At 39.6% G+C, this 25,832-nt stretch overlaps 1 protein-coding gene across 2 annotated transcripts; it reads left to right on the top strand.

Moving 5' to 3' along the window:
- The first annotated feature begins 5,521 nt into the window (after window positions 1–5,521).
- Window positions 5,522–24,214, top strand: tyms (thymidylate synthetase). 2 transcript variants are annotated; one of them, XR_007956890.1, is made up of 8 exons: window positions 5,522–5,894; window positions 8,938–9,011; window positions 13,389–13,563; window positions 13,708–13,809; window positions 14,717–14,892; window positions 16,818–16,889; window positions 20,574–21,656; window positions 21,769–24,214. XR_007956890.1 is itself a non-coding variant. In XM_052023080.1 (7 exons), exons 1-7 carry the CDS (start codon window positions 5,759–5,761, stop codon window positions 20,709–20,711), a joined length of 873 nt encoding a protein of 290 aa, XP_051879040.1. In that variant the 5' UTR covers window positions 5,522–5,758; the 3' UTR covers window positions 20,712–24,214. The 2 variants fall into 2 exon arrangements, 1 of the variants encoding a protein (XP_051879040.1); XM_052023080.1 differs by having other exon boundaries at window positions 20,574–24,214.
- Window positions 24,215–25,832: the final 1,618 nt, after the last annotated feature.

Here is a 25,832-nt window from a genome sequence, read left to right as displayed (position 1 = left end):
CAAATTAAGAGCGGACTTACAGTCAGAACCATTGGATAACGTAGATAAAAAGATTTTGTTTGTGGATGGCTCTTGCTATAGAGACCACAATGGAAATCACGCAGGGTTTTCAGTGGTGCAACAGGATCAGTCTCAGTTTAAAACAATTAGGCTGGAAGCTTGTCCGCAACCCTGTTCAGCCCAATTAGCGGAGATTAAGGCTCTGACAGCAGCACGTGAGATGATGGAGGGTGAGGAAGTTGATATTTATATGGATTCAGCATATGCTCATGGAGTATGTCATTTGTTTGGAGCAGTATGGAAACAAAGAGGTTTCAAGAAAAGCAATGGAGACCCTATACAGCATTGTCAGCACATTTTAGATTTAATAACAGCGATCATGAAACCTAGAGTGTTGGCTATTATAAAGTGTCAGGCACATAAAAGGGGAAATGACATAGTGACAAAGGGAGATCAGGCTGTGGATGAAGCAGCCAGGAAAACCTCTGGATGTTGTTTGGCTGTTATTGCACCTCAGGTAAGCCTGGACCCAGAACCCGTAATGGAGGACATAATTGAAATACAAGGTAAGGCAACTCTAGGAGAACAAACAATGTGGAGACAAAGAGGAGCCAAGCGAAACCAGGAAGGCTCATGGAGCACAGATGACGGTTTGTTGGTAGCACCCACCCCTTTGTTAAGAGGCACATGGGTTGGACCATTGTGTAAGGGAGGAAGAGATGAGAAAGATAAAAAAGGATGGTTTCTGGTCACCTTATTTACAGGCTTTGGTAGATCATATCTTGTCGCAATGTGAGGCGTGTGCACAAAACAATGTTAGGAAAGGAATTACGACCGCTACAGGTCATGTACCCATCCCCGAAGGACTATTCAAACATTTAGTGATTGACTATGTGGATATGATGAAGGCAGTAAGAGGAAAGGGATACACGCTGGTGGTGATTGATAGATTTAGCAGATGGGTAGAGGCAGTGCCCTCTAAAGACTTAGGAGCAGGAATTGTAGTAAAATTTTTGACAAACGAAGTAATTCCAAGATTTGGAATACCCTCAGAGATCAGTTCCGACAATGGGTCAGCCTTTATCCAAAAAGTGGTTAAATTGGTATTGTAAGCTTTAAGGATAAAACAGAGATTTGGATGCGTATATCATCCCCAGTCACAGGGTATGGTAGAAAGAATCAATGGGACTTTGAAAACTAAACTGAATAAGATCTGTGCAAACACTAAGCTCAATTGGGTTGATGCCCTGCCTTTAGCACTGATGAGCTATCGCATGCAGACTAATCGTATAACATGCCTGACACCACATGAGATGCTCACTGGCAGACCCATGCCAGTGCACAAATGGAGAGGCCCATATAAAGGACCTAGTTTGGAACAGTTAGAACTGGAACTAAAACAGTACAAGCAACAACTAACTATGATACACAAGTCTATCTATACACAGGAAAAACAAAAGGAGACAAAGACAGAGCTGGAGGAAGGACCTGTTAAACCCGGAGATCAGGTTTATGTGTGGATATGCCAAAGAAAGTGGAACGAGCCAAGAAGGGAAGGGCCCTTTACGGTAACCAAGGCATCGCCCACCGCAGTTCAAGTGGAAGGACGATCCACCTGGTATCATCTCAACCACTGCACCAAGGCTGTTCCACAGGTACAGCCTGGTGTTGAGCCCGCGTCCCTTCTAGTGCGCGCCACACCGAAACAGTTTCTGATACTTCTGGCAATGGCTGAGTCGAACCCCCCAGAAAAGGAAGTTGCAACAACATACTTCTATGATCTGACTCGGGAAGATGTGCCGAATGATGACGATAACACTGCGGACGACAGTTATGTTTATGTTGGGAATAGTCTGTGAGGGCCTCAGGGTCTTTTTCCCCGTCTCCATTACGGAGGGATGGGTTTTTGGCCCTCTGGGCCCAGGAAATAGAGAGTGAGTCCATGGGGCCCGTGCACGAAAAGTACATTATACCTGTTTTTGGGATGATTGGCTTTAGCATCTAAATGCCGTGCCCTTTTGAATTCTCTCTCTATGTGAGATTGTTAGGTCTCAAAGGGGGGAATATATAGAATATATAGAAAGTAGAGGCTATACTTTTTTTATTCATAGTCTGCTCTGTGTTTAAGATGGCTGCTGATCTCCTTAAGATGGCCGCTGGGTCTCCTTCTCCAGCCCGAGCGCGGGAAACTCTCAGTGCGGGAAACATATAGATCATTAAAGAAGTAGTTAGCCCATTCCTAGGGAGACACTTTTGATTTAGTGTAGCTCACTAAACAGATGGTTAGCCCATTCCTAGGAAAACACTGCTGATCTATTGTGTAGCTAATGGTCATTATAGCTAGTGCGACTAATGATTTTGTAGCAGTTCTGTAGCTGATAGTTTCTATAACTGATAAGCCAGGTGCCAGCAAGTCTCAGAACTCATAGGTTATAGGGGCATATTGTGATGTTTTATAACTGTTAGCCTTGTAGTTAATGTCTAGTATTGTTTTATAACTGATAGTTCTGTAGCCTAGTACCAGTACTCCCAACGTCCATAAATAATTGGGGCACCCTGTGATTGAGTCAGGAAATGACTGTGGCGAAAGACAAATGGTTGTGAGCCAGGAGACAACTGTGAAAGGAGGCAAATGGTGAAGGATGAAACTGTAAAGATAAGAGAGAACATGATGGATTGTAACAATGTAATTGAGCTATGAAAAAGGTATAAAAAAAGGCCCGCGAGCTTTGCTCGGGGGGCAGTCAGAGAGAGCGGTAATCAGAGGGTGATTGGCAACTGGCTGTCTGACTGTCACAACTTCTGTTTGCAAATAAAAGTTTAACTTCTTGAGGAATCTTCTGCTTCTCCTGGTCATCTATTTATTGCAGGTAACCACGACAAATTCAAGCAAGCATCATTGCCCAAGACTTTTTGTAATCATTATCATTGACATGTTGCGCCTCGTCTCCAAAAAGCATCTTGCTTGAGTGGAGCTAATGTACAGGACAAATGTAAAACTGTTCAACCTATGGTACCTCCACTCCAAAACCAAGGTCACCCCAATTTCAACCATCAAGCTACAGGATACAAACAACGCTTGCACATATACATGTTCAGAACCAAGTTATTATTCACTCGTTCACTGAGTATAGGAGTGAAAAGACCTTACCTTTAACATCTGCAAAACAAATATCCTCTACCAATCTGCCTCAGCCAATAAAGATCTATGTCAAGAACCTGTAAAATGTGACCTCCTCCCACATTCTGGAAGTTACCTCTGAATGAAGGTAGACATCAATGAATAAATTCTACCAGTGTCTTCAGTTCACCAGCACAATCTTTGGAACCCTGAGGTAAAGAGTGTTTGAAAATCAAGATTACACACCGAGCACTAAACTCATGGACTACCGAGAAGCAGTGATCCCTCCCCTCTTGTATGCTTCTGAGACATGCATTACATTATAAAGCCCTGTCTCTGCAAAAACTTCCAAATCCACTGGTAGGACAACTGCACTATTGTCAGCACCCTCTCTCAGGCCAATATCCCTGAGGCACTAATTACTTTCAGTCAGCCCTGGTGGCCAGGCCACATCATTACCTGACAACAGCCTTCCCAAATAGACACCCTGTTCTATGCTCCAGTACAGCAAGAGATTACCAGGTGGAAAGAGGAAAAGATTCAACTATCTTCTTTAAGCCTCCTTGAAAAAGTGTAACATCCCCTCCCACGTGTGGGAATCCTAGTCCTTGACTGCTCAAAATTAGCATTCGAGATGGCATTGACCATTTGTGTGGAGCGCAGAGAACCCCATTTCCCAAACTACTCACCAGTCCCATCCCATCAAGCATCTTCTGCTGCCCCAGTTGTGGCAGAATCTTCAGGTCCCCCATTGATTTCATCAAGCGCCTAATAACTCACAGAACCTGAGTGGAAGCAAACTATTTTTACTCCTGGGGGACTGTTTTTCATCTAAAGCTAAAATTTTAACTTATTGTCAATATGTCCATCTAACAGAGTAGGTTTGGAAGGCAAGTCCAGGAAATTGCAATTTGGGGTTGGGGAGATTTTGTTTTTAATCATTGCTTGTGCTTCAGTGGTGTTTTGAAATAGTGGCTTTACGTAAGAAAATAAATACATAAGAAACAGAGGTAGGAGCAGGCCATTTTGTCCCTTGAGTCTGCTCCACCTTTCAAAGAGGTTAAGACTGGTCCTTGCCTCAAACACCATTTCACTGCCCAATCACCATATTTCTTGATTTTGATCTTCCTGCCCTATCTCCGTATACCTTGATTCCTTTAACAACCAGAAATCTATCAATGTTTTGAACATAATTAACTCTATAGCCCTCTGGAGCACAGAATTCCAAAGATTCACCATTCTCAGAGTGAAGAATTTCTCATTTTAGTCCAAAATGGCCTAATGTTTAATTTTAAGATTTTGACCTCCTAGATCTAGACTCCTTGGCCAGGATTCACATCATCTTAAGTGAAACACTGTAAGAATTTTTCACATTTTAATGAGATCATCTCTCATTCGTCCAGAGGCCCGGCCTGCTCAATCTCACTTCATGTGTTTGAATGTAACAGCACTACCTACCTCATTTTCCTTTCTCAACCCATTTCAACAGTCTCAGTTTTAATCCTTTGTTAAAACAGACGTTGACTCAATTTAATCCAAGCAACGTTAATCTGTTTCTCTTTCCACAGACGCCACCTGACCTGCTGAGCGTTTCCAGCATTTTCTACTTCTATTTAAGATGTGCAGCATCTTAAGTTTTTTGATTTTCTTTTTGCCTGCCCTTCCTACTCTGGAACAGCTACTTCCCTTAAACCCTTCGGTTCTTGAATCAACTGACACAACCTTAAATTACTACAGTTTAGCAACACTATGACCACTTTGCACTAAGATGGATTTTTAAAATCTTGTTCTAATCATGTTCTTTCTTATAAAAAATGGTGTAAATTTATGCTTAATTTATATTTTTCTTGTGAATGCTGCTTAAATAAGGCTATGTCCCTGTGATGCTGCTGCAAGTAAGCTTTTCATTGCACCTGTGCATATTTGTGTATATAACAATAAACTCGACTTTTTAACTTTTGAATATTTAAATCCTAGCTTTAGTCATCCTGCAACCAGTAAAGCAATTACATCATACTCATTTACAACTATTTGTATCGTTAATTCATTCATCTTGTTAGCATACGCAGCTTGCAATTAGATATAGTGCCTTTAAGCTTGGCTTTCCGCATATTTCCTTACTCTGATGTTATTTTGGGATTTCAATCGCAAATCTAACTGATCAGAAGGCAAAATTAGCAGCAAGACTTAACCTGCCTATGCTCTCACAAATGCCGGCATGTTATACGGATGCAGTCTTAGGGAACGTGCAAAACCTGGCACCATCCTCGGGCAACACTACACCACGGCAACACTCAGTCCCGCAACTGGAATCGGACCCGGAGTACGCGCTTGCGAAGCAGAACTCGCTGCCGGATTGGAGAATTAACCTGGCCGGAGGGCGGACAGCGGCGGCGGATTGGAGAGGTTCCCCGGCCGGAGGGCGGACAGCGGCGGCGGATTGGAGAGGTTCCCCGGCCGGAGGGCGGGCAGCGACGGCGGATTGGAGAGGTTCCCCGGCCGGAGGGCGGGCAGCGGCAGCGGATTGGACCCCGCCAGAAGCTGGGAGAAGAAGCGCGCTTTTCATTTCTGCAGAGAGCGGGAGGGAGAATAGGTTGTGGCATCAAGTGCTCGGTGTAAGACAACAGTGGAACAGAAATGCAGCAGTCGAATGGTGAGGACCAGTATTTGCAGCATGTCAGATATATTCTGGAAAAAGGTGTCCACAAAGGGGACCGGACGGGCACTGGCACTATCTCAGTCTTCGGGCTGCAGGCGACGTACAGTCTGAGGGGTAAGTAGCCTGGCATGTTTTAGCTTCGTTATTCGTGCCGTGTAATGTTTAAAAGTGAAAAACGACTATAAAGAAGCACACCAGCCTGGGTAACGAGTCCCCCTGGAAGTTATTTAATTGACGAATATATTCTTCACGTTGAAGACGAGATACTTAGAAAGCTAATGTGAAGCTGTTGCGCTAATTGTAAATTTATAAAATGAATATAAGAGAAATGGCTTTAATCATATAGCAGATTCACCGTCTCCGGATCTGTAATAAAAACACTTTTAAGGTGTGGGTATCGTTATAATGTAGAAAAACGCGCCAAATGCACGGTTTCCAAACTTCCGCAATGAGGAAATGAATAAACAGTGATGTTTTCCCGTGCTTCTCGAATAGTTTCATGGGACCTGAGAGGGAAAGTGAGGACGGATTTATATAAATTCGAAAGATGAAATTTGTCACAGCCTCTGTATCGCAATACGTTGTAGGTTGAGGTGGGGTTTAAACTCTTGAGTTTTTGACATCGGCAGTTACTACCAATAAGGCAAGGGGACCTTTTTTGACTGATTGAGTGTTTAAAGTTTTTTTTTAAAGAAACTTTATATCTTCCGGGTTCAATTTAAACTTAAGAGCAAGTTGGAGTAGGTGAAGGTAAGCTCTAGCACGTTGCCCGATAATAGGGTTCCGTGTCTCTCAAGGTAGCATGCAGACCTACGAACTATAGCATAGTGGGATCTAGAAAATGTTCAGTCCCATATATTAACACTTCGTGCATTGTGGTGTGAGATAAAAGCATGGTGAGGAGACCCAACAAAAATTCCACACATTGTCAGCTGTGACTCAGTTGTTAGCACACTTACCTTGGAGTCAAAGTTTGTGTCACATAATGCATGACTGAGAGAGTATGTCTAATGTCAACTTTGAAGAAGATAGGCGCAGTAGTGCTTGTTTTGGTGGCAAATATTAATCCCTCACTGAATCAGTTTGTCTGGACATCACGTTGATGTTTGTAAGGTCTTGCTGCATGCAAGTTGACAGCAGTGTTTCCTGTGTTGCAACAATTTCTGCACTTCAAAAAGACGCCACTGACTGGAATGGGCTTTGGGTGTCCTATCACAAAAAGTGCCATGCAGATCTTTCTCTTATTTTGAGATATAAAATTATTAAAGTGAAGTTAAGAAATTTGCTTTTGCAGCAGTTTGAATTTTTTAATATAAACGTGGACAGGTATACGGATAGAAAAAGCCTAGAGGAATATGGGCCAAATGCTGGCAAATGGGACTTGTGTGGGTAGGCATCTTGGCTGGCATAGATGAGTTGGGCTGAAGGGCCTGTTTCCTTGCTGTATGACTCTGGCTTGGACCACAGTTTGAGAGATTGCAGCAGTTCCAGTGAAACAGTTAATAATCTGTTTAATTTTCAACATGTTGTTTATGAGTAAAAAGATTAATTGTTCTGAAGGAAGATCAACAACCAGAAATGTTAACTGTTTCTTTCTGTGGGTGCTTCCCAACCTGCTGCGTACTTCCAATGTTTTCTGTTTCAGGTTCCAACATTTGTAGTATTGGAATTGATTGTGCACCCTATGCCTTACCATTCTATACAGGTTTAGGGTTAGTCATTTATTAGTTCACAAGGCTTACAAGTTTATGATTCTGTAGAGATGGAGCTTTTACACTGAATAAGAAACATAATCATTTTTTAATTATAATAAATGATAACTAAACTACTGTATATTCAAGAATGGTGTTTTTTGAGAAGTTCAAATAACATCTTTCCTTTTTCTCCAGCCACTGAGTTGTATTGGACTGTGGTTCCACAGAATCAACAGTTCTCCATTACTGTATACAAGTGAGCTTTTTTTTCTTGTGACTGAGTTTGTGTGGTGTGCTTCTAGGCTGTTCTGATAGCAGAATTTGGTGAACCCTTGTCCTGTTCTTCTTTCATGTTAATGTGTGGGTAACAAGTTAAGAGTTTGGGGGTAAAATCCCTTTTTGTTTTGTTATTTCCTTGCTTCTGGGCCAAAAGACCCAGTGTAAAAGAAGAAATCTATTTTGCTGCTAATTGGAGATCAAATTTTAAGAATATTTTAAAAGAAAAGAGCAGGAGTCGGCTCCAAACCTCCTCTGTTCATGGCTGATCAGAGCTTGGCTCCAGCTCCACTTTTCTCTTAATCCTTGATCCATATATTATATAAAAAAAAACATCTCATGATTTGACCTCTGCAGCAATCTAGGGTGGAGAATTCCAAAAAAAAAAATTCCTCTGCAACTGCTTTAAACGTGCATCCTCTTATTCTAAACCTATACTCTCCATTTCCTCTGTCCTAGATTCACACGTAAGGGAAGATATCCTCTCAAGCCCTCTCAGAATCTTGTGTTTCAATAAGCCTACTGTCCATTGTGCTTTGAATCAGTCAAACCTTTAGGGAAGCTACTAACTATAATTTTGGGACATTTTCATGTTTCGGTTGTACTAAGCTGCTCTTGTACAGTGTTTCTGATGTTCAAGGTATCCAAATTGAATTTTCTTGAGCTAACTTTGCAACTATTATTTTCCCCCTCTTGCTTCTTTCCCCCACCAACCCAGCATTGCCAGACCTGTTTTCCAAAAGCTTATTAAAAATGAATTTTTATTGTACTGACTGACACTTGTTAAACATCCAAGACTCAATTTTTTTATGTTGCTTATGTATGTGCAAAATTGTGTTGCTTGCAAATCTGCTGATCTGGTATGAATGCTCTGAGTAATTAACCCTTTATCACATACTTTTTGCTAGAAGTAGTTGATGAAATGAATCATGTACATCTAAGCACAAGCAGATTTAAGTATATTTTCTTGAGCCTTAAATGTTTGCAGTAGAAATGTGGTCTGGTCTGCCATGCCTGTAGAGTTAGTTTTTCTTTCCTCACTTTTTGTAGAATAGAACCTTTTTTTTTCTAGGCTTTTACTGATTTGGTGATATGGGAAGTGTATTTGCTGTTGTAATCCAAGTCAAGGAAGTTTACTTGCACATTATTCTCAGTGCTCTTAATGAAGCTATTGAATTGTCTTTCAGATTCATTTCCCCTCCTCACTACTAAACGAGTATTCTGGAAAGGAATTCTACAAGAGCTGTTGTGGTTCATCAAGGTAAATGTTGTAGTTCGGTCCAAAGATATTATAAGCTTTGCAATAATTTTAGTAGGTATCATTATCTTGTAACAGTCCTTAATTGGTTAGGTTTATCAAAACAATGTATATTTACATTTATGAAATTTATTTGTATTTCTGAATATTTTATATGCAATGAAAAATAATGGGTTAAATTTCATTGTTACAGAATTGTAAGTAGAAATTATTTGCAAAACCAATACTTAAAGATGAATTAGAACAAAACATGTATATTTTTGTATTATTTGATAATGTGCCTTGTATATTTTTGTACAAGGCACATTATCAAATAAAAATTGATGCCAAGTCACAAGAGGGTATTGGGACAATGGTTAAGTGTGGATAGTGAGTTAGGTTTGAAGGAGAAGGTCAGGGAGAGAATGTCAAAGCTAAGGAGCGAAGACTGGTAATGATGTTGCTGACGGAGGAATATGGGGATCTTGGAAACTGAGGGTTGGAAGAAGTTGCAGAAGTGGGGAGAGTGAAGACATAGAAACATAGAAAACCTACAGCACAATTCAGGCCCTTAAGCCCACAGTTGTGCCGAACATGTCCCTACCTTTATTACTAGCCTTACCCATAGCCCTCTATTTTTCTCAGCTCCATTTACCTATCCAAAAGTCTCTTAAAAGACCCCATCGTATCTGCTTCCACCACTGTTGCCAGCAGCCATTCCACGCACTCACCACTCTCTGAGTAACAATAACTTGCCCTGACATCCCCTCTATATCTACTCCCCAGCACCTTAAACCTATGTCCTTTCGTGGCAACCATTTCAGCCCTGGGGAAAAGCCTCTGACTATCTACCCGGTCAATGCCTCTCATCATCTTATATACCTCTGTCAGGTCCCCCCTCATGCTCTGTCGCTCCAAGGAGAAAAGGCTGAGTTCCCTCAACCTGCTTTCATAAGGCATGCTCTGCATTCCAGGCAGCATCCTTGTGAATCTCTTCTGCACCCTTTCTATGGCTTCCACATCCTTCCTGTAGTGAGGTGACCAGAACTGAGCACAGTACTCCAAGTGGGGTCTGATCAGGGTCCTACATAGCTGCAATAATACTTCTCGGCTCCTAAATTCAATTCCCCGATTGATGAAGGACAATACACCATATGCCTTCTTAACCACAGAGTCAACCTGTGCAGCTGCTTTGAGCGTCCTATGGACTCTGACCCCAACATCCCTCTGATCCTCCACACTGTCAAGAGTCCTACCATAAATACTATATTCTGCCATCATATTTGACCTACCAAAATGAACCACTTCACACTTATCTGGGTTGAACTGCATCTGCAACTTCTCAGCCCAAATTTGCATCCTATCTATGTCCGGCTGTAACCTCTGACAGCCCTCTATCCACAACACCTCCAACCTTTGTGTCATCCACAAACTTAGTAACCCATCTCTCCACTTCCTCATCGAGGTCGTTTATAAAAATCACAAAGAGTAAGGGTCCCAGAACAGATCCCTGAGGTACACCATTGGTCACTGACCTCCATGCAGACAACTTCAACAACTACTCTTTGCCTTCTGTGGGCCAGCCAGTTCTGGATCCACATTGCAATGTCCCCTTGGGTCCCATGCCTCTTACTTTCTCAGTAAGCCTTGAATGGGGTACCTTATCAAATGCCTTGCTGAAATCCATATATACTACATCTACTGCTCTCCCTTCATCGGTGTGTTTAGTCACATCCTCAAAAAAAATTCAATCAGGCTCGTAAGGCAGGACCTGCCCTTGACAAAGCCATGCTGACTATTCCTAATCATATTATACCTCTCCAAATGTTCATAAATCCTGACAAGATACGTAGTCATAGGGAGAGACAGCATGAAAACAAGCCCTTTGGCCCACAAAGTTCATGCTGACCATCAATCACCCATTTTACACTAACCCCTATGTTAATCACATTCCATCTGGTGGTCTACTAACTGCGCCACTATGAATTTTAAAATCTAGGCTTTGGTCCTGAAGCCAGTACAAGCCAGAAAGCATGGATGACAGATGAATAGAACTTGATGTAAATTAGAATATGGGGAGCAGAAATATTGAAATGCAGTTTGACTTCAGGTTTATGTAAAATGGAGGAGACAAGACTAGCTAAGGGAGCACTGGAACTGTCAAGACTACAAATAACAAAGGGATTAATGAGGATATTACAACCGATGTGTAGAGGCAGGGGCAGAGTTGAGCATTGTTGTTGGAGTCTTGGTAAGGAAGTAGATGTGTGGTCAATATTTCATCTCAACTGTTAAGCAAAAAATCTGATTTGCTCTTGCCATAGTTTCCAGAGAGGGATTGAAACAATGATTATGGAGTGGAGTTTGTGGTAAGATGTAAGGTAATAACTTCAGTCCTTTTTAATTGGAGGATGTTTCTGTTCAACCATTCCTGAATATCAGACTAGAAAGTGGATAAATCAGTAGCACCAGGAGGTATTGAGGGAGATGGTGCTGAGGTCGAAGGGGTGCCCTCAGTGTATGTGTATGCATTTTGTTTTCTGATGTTGTGGAGGAGCATTGGTGAGAAATGGGAGAAAACAAAGCATAGATCTTTGGGGGAAACTCCAGAGGCAATAAAGCTGCTAGAAGAGTTCTCTGGTTAAAGTGCATAGAAGAAGTTGGAATAAAACATCTGGATGGTTTTGAAGGAGGTGATCGTGATCAACCAGGCCAAAGGGAGTCGAGAGGATGAGAATGATGAGAGGTGGCGATTGTCATTTAGGATCTAATTTGTGAGTTTACATGGGCCATTTCAGTACTGAGGCAGAAACCAGATTGGAGGAATTCTATGTGGATTTGCGAGAAAGAGGAGCACAGATTAGTAAAGTAGCAGGTTCAAGGACTTTGGATGTTAGATAAAGGATGCTGGTGTTTTTGAAGAAGGCTGGGATAACAGTTTTGATGAATAGGTGCACAGGACCTAAATTGGGAGAATAGATAACTATTATTAACACTAGGACATGGAAGGGCACTTGTATCATTGGTAATCTGATAGGAATAGGGCCAAGAAAATGGGAAGTAATTTCATGGACAAGATCTAATGCCAGAAATGTATGACAGGATCTGGTAGAGTTCAGAGCTATAGCAAGGAGGACACTTGAAAGAAGTGTTACCTATTGTGTAATGGCAAGACAGTTGGGAGTTTGAAAATATAATAGAAAATTACTTGTGGAAGAGTTTTTATTCTAACAGTAGAAATGTTTGAACTGGGTTTGGGAGCAACACAAGAAAATGATCAAAAATGGACTTGTGAATTGTGCAATAAAAATAACAAGCCCATGTGTCAGATGGTTTGGCTAATGGGGTGATTCACAATATCAGTTTGGAAGTTCATATCCTTTTTTAAAAAAAAAGAAAATAAGTTGAAATAGAATTAAATTCATCACTGAAAAGTCACATTACAGAGGGAGAAATGCAATGAAGGCAAATTGGGTGGATTGTGGAGAATGAGACATTTTGGTAAATATCACACTCTTCGCAAGGTGAGAAGCTTGGATGGAAAGGAATAGCTAAAGAAGTCAAGGAACTGACAAAGGAATGTGATTTGGTCAGTCAAGTTGTGGAAAATGTAGCCTAGAGCAGAGCCTTTATGAGGGGGAAGATGTTGATCCTCGACCAGGTTTTGTTAGTTGTGACGCCAGTGAAATAATGCTCAATAACCTTGTGGGTGACAAGGGCCTTGTTTATATGCAAAGGGAGATGTAAGGTGCCCCATCCACTAGCAAAGTCTAGAAGGCAAGTGGTTGGTAAGGTTATCATTTAGCAAAGTCCCAAAGTATGATGAATTGCTAACCGAGTGTGAAGGGGGCAGATAAACCCAGAAGATAATGTGACCTCTCATTTTAAAACAAAATCTTGTAGTGCTCTTCTGTGTGTTTGTTTATCCTTGGTTCCTCAAATGATCATTGTTCATATGTGAGCCAAGGCTTTGGTATCTGACCATCAAGTACATTAAGGGTAGTCATGTTCTCATTCAGCCAGAATTTTAAATTGAGAGTCAAACCTGGGATCTTGCTAGCTGTCTAGTGCATTGCCAACTAAACTATTCAAGTAACTGTAGCAGTATTATAAGGTAGGATGACAACTGGGGTGCCATGATTGGCTGGGAAATACAGTGACTAGGATCTTGCTGATCACCTGCCAGTGATCCCCTTTAGAAAATGTCAGTATTTTGTGGTCAAATAAAAACATGATCTAGCGTGGCTTAATAGCTCTAACTTTTTAAATATTGGGTAATGTTTGGGTTAACTGTAGAGGGTTAAGTCTGTGGAAGGGCCGGTTGGGAAAGATACTGGAAAGCTGTCATATGGGATCCTCTAATCCCTTGTTTTACCTCTGCCATTTTGTTGTCTTTTTCAGGGATCTACCAATTCCAGAGAGTTGTCTGCAAAAGGAGTTAAAATTTGGGATGCCAATGGATCTCGAGAATTTTTGGACAAACAAGGATTCACATCACGAGAAGAATGTGATTTGGGTCCAGTTTATGGCTTCCAGTGGAGGCACTTTGGGGCTGAATATAAGGATATGTATACAGGTTAGGAAATGTATTCCTTGTACCACATCTTAAAGAACTGATATTGGTGTTTTTGTAGAGTGACAAATTTTGAAATTCGTCTTAATTGATCAGCTTAATATTCTTGGTTTTCTTTTTGTTCTCTTGTCAACTTGATAACTGCAGATTACACTGGACAAGGAGTTGATCAGCTTCAAAATGTAATTGATACTATCAAAAACAATCCAGAGGATCGTAGGATTATAATCTGTGCATGGAACCCCAAAGGTAAAAGAAAATGATGTTGAAGTGGAGCTTCCAAGGGATCAATTAATTGTGTATTTCAAGATTTTTGTTCTTTGCTGCAATCAAATTATTTTTGCTGCACTTATCTGGTCTTATTAGACAGCCTTTATCAGTGTGGTGTTCTTTCATTACTCCTCTCACTCATGCTCTCGACCATCTTTCTTGCTTTCACTTGTTCATGGTCATGCCTGAAGAATGAGCACTCTGATTAGTTTACCCAAGGATACCATCAGCATTCAGGCAATCCCTTTAGTTGAGGAAAAATTGGAAAACATGGGAAGTTGGTTTGAATCCATTAAGGCTGGAACAATAAATGGAAATGGTAAAATATGTCTGTTTTAGTAGCAATGTGATTGGAGGTTCTTCCATGTTTCTTGGGGAGATGACAAAAAGCAAACTAGCTTTGATTAGATGTGAAGAATTTTAAAAGAATTCTTTTAACTATTTAAATGGTAACTTGCAACTTTCACAACTGTGTATGCTAACTTGGATATGTACATAAGAGATCTTTGAAGCAAAAGCAACTGCAGAATTTAAAGGGATACTGGCAAATTCTTGAAGAAACATCTGCAAGTGTTCATGGATGTACCTCTGGAGAGCCCATAGAAGTGTAATCCTGTTTACTGGCTTCTTTTGCACTTAAATAACTTAATCTGTGTAGCTGCCAAATGCAATCAAGGCAATGGTAAGGTGGTGCAGAATTGAAACATGGCATCTAAGCTATGAGCCTTATTGGAAATGAGCACTGAAAACAAGATCCTGATAGGAATTTCAGAGAATATAAGCTTTCTACTTTAGTTTCAAAGCAATTATTACATTTCAGGTAAGTTTTTGAAGTAAATGGGTTTTGCATTTTTCCTGATGTTGATTTTTTTTTTCTTAAATACAGATCTTCCACAAATGGTTCTACCTCCTTGCCATGCTCTTTGCCAGTTCTACGTGGCCAATGGAGAGCTATCCAGTCAGCTATATCAGAGATCAGGGGATATGGGTCTTGGTGTCCCATTCAATATTGCCAGCTATGCATTACTTACATATATGATCGCACATATCACTGGATTAAAGGTACTTGAAAATAATATCTTCTATACTAAAGATCTTCATGCTGCATGTTGCTTTTGAAGTGTCATCAGTTGCATAGACAGATACGTATCAAAATACTGTAAACAGCAAATGAGATGTGACTGTTGATCACTTTTGTGACATTTCTGGATGGTAGGGTCTTGGGAGAATGCCCTCTTTGGATGCTGCATAGTCATTTTATGGCCTAACTGAATTTCTGTTTGATATCTCATCCAAAATGTAGCAAATGGACAATGGAGCACTTTTAATGATTACATGCTCAAGTCCCAGTTACATTATCCATTCCTTCTGACTTTCATGAAAGTGATATTAGGAGACAGCAGACCTTTTGAGTAAAAATATTGATGGTATCAAAGTTGAAGTAATTCTTTCTGTGATGCCACAATGGATATGTTGCTATGCTGGCTGGGTTTGGCTTTCAGCAGCTAACTAACAATGCTTGTGATTCACCTGCCCACGGCCTTGTTAGCAGATTTTGGTCCAAGCAGCATTTTTCTTCAACATGTAGGATCAGTGGCAGCTATGATCAGGGTATTCTTCTGTTAATCCTATGTCAGTGGTAGAGAAAATACTGTTAACTATAATGAAGGATTTAATAACAGAACACCTTGAAAAGAATAATAGGATTACGCAGAGTCAGCATGGAATTATTAAATGAAAATTGTATTTAACTAATCTGCCAGAGCTCTTTGACTATGTGTTTAATAGAAAAGAGGGACCCATGGATGCGGTGTACTTGGCTTTCTGGAAGGCTTTCGATAAGGTGCCACACAGGTTGGTTAAGAAGGGTAGAATGCATGGAATTGGTGGCAAGTACTGATATGAATTGAGAAATGGTTATTGAACAGAAAGCAAAGAATGGGAATGAATGGAAATGGATCCTCCTTGGGTTGGCAAGCTATGACTAGTGGGGTAAAGCAGGAATGGGTACTTGAGTCCTAGCTATTCACCATCTACAGTATATCAATGATTTGACTGAGGAGATGAAACATCATATTTCCAAGTCTGCTGATGATACTAAACTTGGTGTAATTATGAGTACACAGGACAATATAAAGAACCTTGAGGGGATGTGGACAAGCTGAGTGGATGAGGACATGCAAGGTGGAACGGGAGTGGAAAAATGAGGTCCTTCACTTTGCAATTAACAGAAAAGCAGAGTGTTTTTAAAATGGTGAGTGATTGGGTAGTGTTGATGTTCAAAAGGACCCTAGGTGTGCTGGTACACGTCACTGAAGATCAGCAAGTGATGGAAGGTGAATGTTTAATTACAGGAATAAGGAGGACTCTTTGCAATTCTGTAGGGCTTTGCTGAATCCACACCTGCAGTATTGTGTATAGTTTTGGTCTGTTTACCTGAGAAGCAATGTACTTGCCATGGAGGGAGTGAAGCAAAGATTTAGTAGACTGGTTCCAGGGATGTGGATCTGAGTAGACTGATAGATTATTCGGAGTTTGAAAGGATGAGAAGGGATGTCATGGAAACTTAAATTCTTAAGGGCTTAGCAGGCTGGATTGAGGAGTCTAGGACCAGGGATATAGCTTGATAAGGGATACTTAAGAATTTTGTCCCCTCATTCCTAACGTGGATCATGGTGCTGTTGGAATTCTCTAGTCTCATCTGATTGAATATGACTGAGCTTCCATCGTTATCTAGAGGTTAGTACATTTCTGGGTATTGAGTGATATGGGGATAATACAGGAAAATGGCTCTGAGATAGAAGAATTATGGAGCAGGCTCATACTTTCTGACAACTGAGGAAAGGATGAAGTAAATTTCTAGTCGTTGTCAATCTGATCTGTATTTTCCATTGGATATGACAAATGCAACACAATCCTATGTCTAGATAACTTGCGGTGACAAATGCTGGATATTCTCTTAATATGTATTTTTGTTATCTCTTCAGCCTGGTGATTTTGTACATACATTGGGCGATGCTCATGTTTACAAGAACCACATTGAGGCATTAAAGATTCAGGTAAATATTGAATGTTCAATCATAAGATAAACCTTTTTGTTAATTATTGCAAAGATGCATATAGAGAGGAGGAAATGTTTTATCTGTAACTCCCAAAGGTATGTACAAGTACAAAATGTGATAGAAAGTAACATTTCAATTTTGCATCCATTTTTAACATGCAATCTAACAAGCAAAATAATTACTCTTGCAATTGCAAATTTTTATCAACTTGGATTGGATAATGTATGTTTAATGTTAAAAATTTACTGTTAAGTTGCAATTTATTTAACCTCTAACTTTCCTGATTAGTTGGTGGATTGGATCCTTGGAGCTTTAGAAACTTGTCAGTGTTTGTTCTCTTGCAGTCAGTGTACTTCTGATTAACAAAATAAGGGAATTTGTTTACCCTCCCAGGCAGATGAGATGTGCTGTTTCAGTTCACTATTCCAGAAAAGAATTAAATTAATCAAATATAAAATGTCTGAATCAGTGCAACCAAGCAACTATTCAGAGTATAACTTCTTTAACTTTCCAGTAAAAAGTATCTCCTTGTATTTATTTTTATTAATTTGGCTAAAAATGGGCTTATCAAAAAAAATAAGTATTTTTAGTAAGAGTTCTTGTCTTCTACCTGTAAGGAACCTGATTTTTAAAATCATTGAAAATAGGTATTTAGAAACTATGCTAAACCATTTAATGGTTTGTTTGTACATGCTGGTCAGTTCTTTAAATATTTATAATTTTGTGCATTTAATAAAACATAGGCAATTTGAAGAGCCTTTTCTATGCAAAGCAGTCACACCAGAACTTTGCAATTTTGATGGGGATGGTGGTAGAAAGAGAAATGAGTGGTGGGAATATGCTTGATTTGTGAGGGAAAATTGAACCAGGATGCAGGATTGCACAAAGCCCTAACATAAGATTTTTAAAAAATGTTACTTGTGTTTAAAAGCCCTTGATAATTTGCGCTTGTTGATTGGCCACACTGAAATAAGAGCCATGAATAGGCAATGCAGCCCCTTGCCTGGCCTACCATTTACAAAGTAGTGGTTAAACTTCCATGCAAGTTCCCCCTTGCCCATCTTATCCCCATTTCATTTTGGTACTCAAAATAAATCAATCTGTCTCAAATATACTCTAAGCATTCATAACCATCTGGGTTAAAGCCCTATGATGTAGTTTTTGGCTCTCTGTTCAGAGGAGATATTCTCAAGTATCCACTCTTGATTAAGGTATATTGATGTCAGTCAGTCCCAAGGTTGCTGTGAATGTTGGGGTATCTTTGATGCTGCAGTATATTCTGGTAAAACAGCCTGGTGTCGCCCACCACCTTTCTAGATAAAACCTTAAATGAGAACAAACATGCTGGAAACGCTCAGGGTCAGGTAGTATCTGTAGAAAGATGAACAGTTAACATGTGTTGCAGACTTTTAATCAGAACTGGGCAAATGAGAAGTTTTTTTTAAATTAGAGGGTTGGGATGGGATACATCTCTGACCTGAAGCTAGGGTAGCTGAGGTGATTTGGATGTGCAAGGATTGATAGATTAATTAGGGAAGTTAGAGAAAAAAGACAAAGGGATATGTAAAGCTATGAAATGCAGGTCAGAGCTGTTGCTGAACCTGAAACAAAAAAATGCACTACTTGCAGTTCTAGTGCAAGTTTATCCATCTGTAATGTTAGCTTTTATTTTTCCTCTCTCCACAGACAGCCTGATATGCAGGGCATTTCCAACATTCTTCTTTTGTCTTCAGGTTTCATGATGGCTCTGACCTGCATTTCATAAAATTACATGTACTTTTGTTATCTCTCTAATCGCCCTCATTAATCTATTAACTAGGTATCTGTGTAAACATTGTAATTTCAGAGAAATTTAACTTAAAATTAACGTTTTCTATCTTTCCCACTTCTGGTGAAGGCTTGAAACATTAGCCCTATTTTTCTCTCTCTCTGGATGCAGCCTGACCCACTTGAGCACTCCAAGCATTTTCTGTTTTTATTTCAGTTTTCTAGCTTCTGCAGTTGTTTCTGTAACCAAGTCTGCATCTGCTTTGCATCGGGTGCTTCCAGACTAGAAACAAGACATACTTCCTAATTATAGTTTGTTGATTATCATGAACTGGTTTCAAGTGTATCCAACAGCCACTTCAATATCCAGGGTCACTGCAGGTATCCAGCTCCAATTTATTTAAAATGGATTTCAACTCTCAGATGTAAATTACTGTCAGCAGTTTTAGTAATTTAGTATTGAATTTCTTCTGAAATGGCAAGATTTCAATTCATCAGAATCATCTGCAAAACCCCAATGATTTAACAAAGCTTATGCTGGAAGGAAAGAGATTACATTTTTAGTAAATTAGAAGGGATTTGAATTAAGCAATGTAATACTCCACTGTGTTTCAATTGCCTAATTTCAGACTAAAAGGACTAGTCTATATTTGTGCACTTGACAGTATTTAATTACAAATGTATCTGATGAATAATAAGGACAATTTTGGATTTTGATGCCAAAAGAACAAAGGAATTGAGTTCTAATTGTTTGAAGTAATGATTAGGAAAATCTGTACATAATTTCCTCTTCCAATATGCACACTTTACAGATCGCAGGCACTTTGCCAATACCACACAATCCCTGTAGATGATAGTGAAATATTCTTATTACTCTTGGTTCTTGCAGTTTTGCCATGTATTTGAAAGCTGCATTTTGTAATTTGTATGGCTGCATTAGGAAATTAAATCAGTGTGAACTTTGGCAATACCAGCCATGACTTAATCTGGTCAAGATATACTCCTGACCAAATAAAGAAGATTTGCTTTCAGTTGAACAAAATGTGTGTGCACTTGTTTCATTTTACAGTTGCAGGTGTTTCATTATCTGGGTGTTTTGTTTTAAATTCTCAAGTTATGTAGGGCATATAAGAGTACTAATTACTTTTACTCCCCTTCAGATCTCCTCTGGAATATTTGGCTGCTTAACTGTGTTTTGAGATTTGTGGACTGAGTACCAAAATTCCTCTAATAGGCTATTGCTCATCAGTGCTTTGACAGAGTGCCAAATTAATATTCAATCATGGGATGGATGGGTGTGAGTAGGGGTGTCCTCACAGCTAGCAGGAGTGAATGGACATTCAGTGAACCTTTTCTAAGACATCCATATCTTTTTCCATTCATCCATTTTGGGGGAAGTTGATGGAAAACTGGGGAGGATAAAATTTGATCAGTATCAGTGGGTGCTTGATGGTTGGCATGTACTCAGTGGGCAAAAGAGCTCATTTTCAATGCCGTGCAACTTTTTTTAAGGCTCCTTGTAGCTCCCTATCTGTAACTTTAGTTAAAATCTATGGTAAATGGTTTGTATTGAAAGAGTAACATTTAATAATTACTTATGTAATATGTATCCCCCTAAAATATTAATCAAGGTGCCAACTGAGATGTACTATGTGCCCAGAGCTGCTTAGGGAAAACAGGATAATATTTCCTTTTGATAATGATATTCATATCAAACTATAATTATTAATGCAAAAGCCAGCCTTGGCCTTAACTGAATGTGTGTGAGAGACTATATTCCACACCCCACCCCCAATTATTTTTTAATGGAAACTTCCTATTTTCCACAGTGGAATTTGAGGTTGATGCCAAGTATATAGTATGAATAATTTTGAAACAAGTTGTAAAACCTCTATTTGTTTCATTTTGCCGCAGCTCTCTCGTGAACCCAGACCTTTTCCAAAATTGAAGATCTTGCGCAAGGTGGAAAATATTGATGATTTCTGTGCAGAAGACTTCAAATTAGAGGATTACAACCCACATCCTGCTATCAAGATGGAGATGTCTCTGTAATACTAAAGGGTGATGGTGGAGGGGAAAAGAAAACATGAAATGTTCCTTGTATTTCTTACTAATAAATTATAATGAAAGAGCTTGTTCCTTCAATCTTGCAAGGGGAGCTGCAACTTTGTAGAATGATGATGGCATTTAGCCTGTCCTGTCTTCACCAGTTCTCTGCCAATTCCATTCCTCTTTCATCTCTCACTAACAACCCCCATTTCACACACACAATTTGATCTAAATTCCCATTGGAAAATCCATTTGCTTCAACCAAAGCATTTCCCATGCTAATCAGGTCTGTATAAAGCTTTTTTTTCCCCAGTGTTGCCTTTGGTTCTTTTGCCAGTCAACTTTTAAATATATCATTCTTGATCATTGCACCAGCAGGAACACTCTTTTCATCTGCTCTATCTTGACCATTCATTATTTTGAATCTCCCTATTATATATCTCAGATTTCTCTGCTCTTTGCCTTTAGTGAAAAGCTGGGGTTGTTCAAAGCCTTTTAGCCATGGAAATGTTTAAATAAATATTGTCTGCATCTTAGGCATTCACATTTTTCCAAAAAAAGCTGCAAGTAGAAATGGATGTAATGGACTGGTCGTGGCTTAGGGTGTGTTTTGTATTTGAACATCTATTTATTGAAATGTGTGCTTTCCTAACTTGCCCTTTTCAAATATTTATGCACATATACACCTGGATTTGTTCATTATCCTTTTGGAATTGTATATTGCCTCCTACTAAAGCCTAATATGGTTGAGTGGAAGTCTATTATTATTTTTCACTGCTTCAAAGTATTCTGTTTTCAGATTTTTGGAAATCCATATTCAAAAATCAATATTCTCAGCACCTATTCTGGGGGAACATAAGTTTGTTCTCAAGATTTGCTAGTGTCCCTCAGTCATTTGGTATACAGTGTTGTTGAGTATTAGGATATGAACTTGGATCATATTTTCTGGTTTAGAAGTTGTTAACCTTTCTCAGAGAACCACATTTTTATAGCATTCCATTCATCCCAGTTGTGCTATCCAGAGCACACTATAGGAATATAGTAAGTAGCTACAGGGCAGGTTGGAAGTTGCTGCACAGTCATTAACTTTGGTTAAGGTGCACTGTTGCTTGTCTCATTATTATCCCTTCACAATGGGAAACAGAAACCAACCACCTTGAAGGGGAAGGATAGCTTGTGTCTAGACATCCAGAGAGCATGCAGTGTCATGGAGTTTAAATTTCTAACTTGTTTGGCTTGTTGAACTTCAATTAAGAGTATCAGATTTTGTTAATACTAACACATACAGTAATTGCTGTTACTTAGACATGCATCTTGGACATAGTTACTTCTAGAAATGCTGATGTTCAAAGTATAATTTTGTGTCTCAATCACAGTTAGACACGGAGACCACAGCAAATGATTAGGATCAAATATATTCCAAACATCATTTGAGGTAGTTTCAGGGAATCAGTGCAGCAGAAATTAGTCACAGTTGCTGCACCTGAATAATTATGCAAACATCATTTAATTTTTAAAATAATTCAGTGATTTTTATCCTCTATGAAAAAACATACACCAAATGGAGCATTCCAGTTTAAAAAGCATGCTTTACAGCTGCATGCTTCCACTTCTTTTGAAGATTTTCCAAAATTGTTTAAATCTGGGAAGAATCACGTAATGTTTGATAAAGTAATGTAATCTGAATATGATTGGCATGAAGTGTTGTCAATTGTTTCCCACTGCATACCTGAAGTTCAGAACCATCTACTAGATGGGGTGAATCTGTGGTGCCCCCACAATGCCATTTTTTTCAGTGTATGGTAAGTGCTAACAGTGGTCAAGGTTCAATTCCATCAATTTGCGAATGATTTGAAGTACGAGGAGGAAAATTTTTGGGTCATTTTCTGACTTAACATGTACAATGGGCAACTTCAGCAATTAAGAATACATTGGATGCTTGGTAATGCTTTTCAATTCCAAATTTCCAGTTGGCATTCTGGGTAGTTCTGGCTCTCCACCAAAAGCATACAAAGACCAGTGTATTGTGTTACTCCCTTTCCAGCTCACAAAATTTACAACTCATTCAGCCCATGGTGTTTATCTACAATTTCCTGATCCTCAGCTTATTACCTTGCATACTATTGCATTTAGTGACTTATGACCAGTCAGTGGTAGGGTGATCCAAGAGCAAGCAAGGACCATTCCTCTGACTGGTCCTTTTTTCAAGCATACCTTTTGACTGGGAATGGGCCAGTTCAATGAAAATTGCTGATGAAAAATAAGTGACAGTAAAACTGCTTTTCATTTGTGCTGCTTTTTTTTATTTTTTTGAGTGATGTGTAGCCATCAGCTGCTTTGAATTAGTAGATTATGATTACTTTTACTGTCTGATGTGGGCAGGGTGCTGGATGGTAGACAGGATTCTCAAAAATTAACCAATTAAAACAATTTTACAAAACTCCACTTAAATTAAAGCATACAAGTTCATTGAACTAAAGAATACCCACTAATACCAACACTTGAGCCCTTGTTGCTGTTTTTATTTTCATACTTTCTTTTGTCATAGGAGGGTCTTCGGCTCAGCAAGTCTGCACCAGCTCTCAAGCCAAACCCATCAGTTTCATTTCCTTGCTCGTTTCTACTCCATTGAAATCAATGATGGTGAAACCTTTGCACAAGATCTATGAGAATTTGCCAGTACTGAAAGTGCCAGTGTACATGCACAAGGAACTGCCAACTGTTACCCACAAAATATGGCCCTAAGAGTTTTTTGTTGCAAGGACCAAGATTTTGGTGGACTTAATTTCTTTCTAAAATACAACCAGGCATGAAAGTAGGATATTAGATTTTTGAAGGAAAGGTGGATTAAAAAGTCTGGATGACAGCAAAACATTCAAAAAAGTGACCAGAATTCAAGGTGCTGGGGTGGGGAGAAACAGCATGAGTGAAAAAAATTAAAAGTAAACCAATGGAAAAACCTAAGAGAAAGCTTTCTGCAATGGTGGCCTGTGACTGTAAACTACAGCTGTCAGATTAAATGTCTGTATAATCCTCAAGTGCAATGCTAATAGCTGTAAGGGATATTAACTGTAATCTGATTACAGATTGTCTAATGCATATGAAAGCAGTTACAGATGTGATTGTGTGCAATTCTGTTTTTGAAAAGAGATCTGAACAATTTGGAGACTGAATTTCCAAAGAATTGCAAATATGGCATGGAGCATTAGGGAGAAAACAGGTAAAACTTTTAGTTACTGGTGATTTCAGTTTTATCATTAATGTCAGAGAAATAGATGGCTAGAAGATGGGGCTCCCATAGTATTTATTTTGAAATGCACCTACAGATAGTATAGTAGTATAATCATGGTTTACCACTTGATAAATGTAATAGAGAGTTGTATTTCCATAGAGCTTCTTCATAACCTTGGATTGTCACAATGCATTTTACAGCCACTGCCATAATGTCGCTGTCATAATATGTACATACACAGCAAGGTCCAAGAAAGAGTAAAATGATAATCAAGTAGTCTGTTTTTGTGATATTGATTGAGGGATAAACATTGACCGGGGTAATGAGGACAACTTCTTTGTTGTTCTTCAAAATAGTGCCATGATTTCTTCTACAAGTCCCACCTAAGGCAGCAGACAAGGCCGTGGGTTCAATATCTTATTTTCATTAATAACACCTCTTTCACCGAAGCACCTCTGTATTGCACTGCAGCGTCAGCCTAGACTGTGTGTTCAAATCTCTGGAGTGGGTGGGATTTGATCTCAGAGCCTTTTGACTCATAGACAAGAGGTGAACCAACATTTATCTTTCACTCAGTAATCCCAAAACAGTTTATTGTGTCACTCACTGCACTGATCATATTTTAAAAAGTACTTCACTGGCTGAAAATGCTTTGGAATATCAAAGCTTTTAAAAGTTTAAGGTTTAAGATTGCTTAAAATAATTAAGTTATTGAAAAAATCAATTAAAACACTAAAGAATAATTGGTATTGGTTTATTATTGTCACTTGTACCGAGGTACAGTGAAAAACTTGTCTTGCATACTGATCGTACAGGTCAATTCATTACACAGTGCAGTTACATTGAATTAGTACAGAGTTCATTAATGTAGTACAGGTAAAAACAATAACAGTACAGAGTAAAGTGTCACAGCTACAGAGAAAGTGCAGTGCAATAAGGTGCAAGGCCACAACAAGGTATACCGTGAGGTCAGAGTCCATCTCAGTAAGGGAACCGTTCAATAGCCTTATCACAGTGGGGTAGAAGCTGTCCTTAAGTCTGGTGGTACGTGCCCTCAGGCTCCTGTATCTTCTACCCGATGGAAGAGGAGAGAAGAGAGAATGTCCCGGGTGGGTGGGGTCTTTGATTATGCTGGCTGCTACACCAGGACAACGAGAGGTAAAGACAGAGTCCAAGGAGGGGAGGCTGGTGTCCGTGATGCACTGGGCTGTGTCCACAAATCTCTGCAGTTTCTTGTGATTCTGGGCAGAGCAGTTGCCGTACCAAGCCGTGATACATCCAGATAGGAAGCTTTCTATGGTGCATCAGTAAAAGTTGGTGAGAGTCAAAGGGGACAAACCAAATTTCTTTAGGAAGTAGAGGTGGTGGTGAGCTTTCTTGGCTGTGGCATCTACCTGATTTGACCAGGACAGGCTGTTGGTGATGTTCACTCCCAGGAACTTGAAGCTCTCAACCCTCTCGACCTCAGCACAATTGATGTAGACAGGTGCATGTACACCGCCCCCTTTCCTGAAGTCAATGACCAGCTCTTTTATTGACATTGAGGGCAAGGTTGTTGTCATGACACCATTCCACTAAGCTCTCTATCTCCTTCCTGTACTCCGACTAATCACTGTTTGAGATACAGCCTACAACGGTGGTATCATCTGCAAACTTGTAGATGGAGTTAGAGCAGAAAACATTAAAATAAGTAAATATTAAATAACTTACCTTTTTCTGTCTTTATTTCTGTGCCAGCTCTAGTTGCTGATTCCCACCACGAATGGGCTTGGTGAATCTCATCACAGAGTGATGGATGTGCTGGTATTATCACGCTGCTTATCCTGGATCCAATTCAATAGTGGGCCTTTGCCACAATTTCCAGACAATATCTATCACTTTCACCTCTGGGA

The sequence above is a fragment of the Pristis pectinata genome, chromosome 9, assembly GCF_009764475.1.
Source record: "Pristis pectinata isolate sPriPec2 chromosome 9, sPriPec2.1.pri, whole genome shotgun sequence".
In the NCBI taxonomy this organism is placed as follows: domain Eukaryota; kingdom Metazoa; phylum Chordata; class Chondrichthyes; order Rhinopristiformes; family Pristidae; genus Pristis; species Pristis pectinata.
This window is presented reverse-complemented; position numbering and strand designations above follow the sequence as displayed.

Coding starts and splice junctions, on each gene's coding strand:
- tyms (XM_052023080.1), top strand. CDS start 5,759: ATGCAGCAGTCGAATGGTGAGGACCAGTATTTGCAGCATGTCAGATAT. Junction 13,564..13,707: donor ATATAAGGATATGTATACAG/GTTAGGAAATGT, acceptor TGATAACTGCAG/ATTACACTGGACAAGGAGTT. Junction 14,893..16,817: donor CACATATCACTGGATTAAAG/GTACTTGAAAAT, acceptor TTATCTCTTCAG/CCTGGTGATTTTGTACATAC.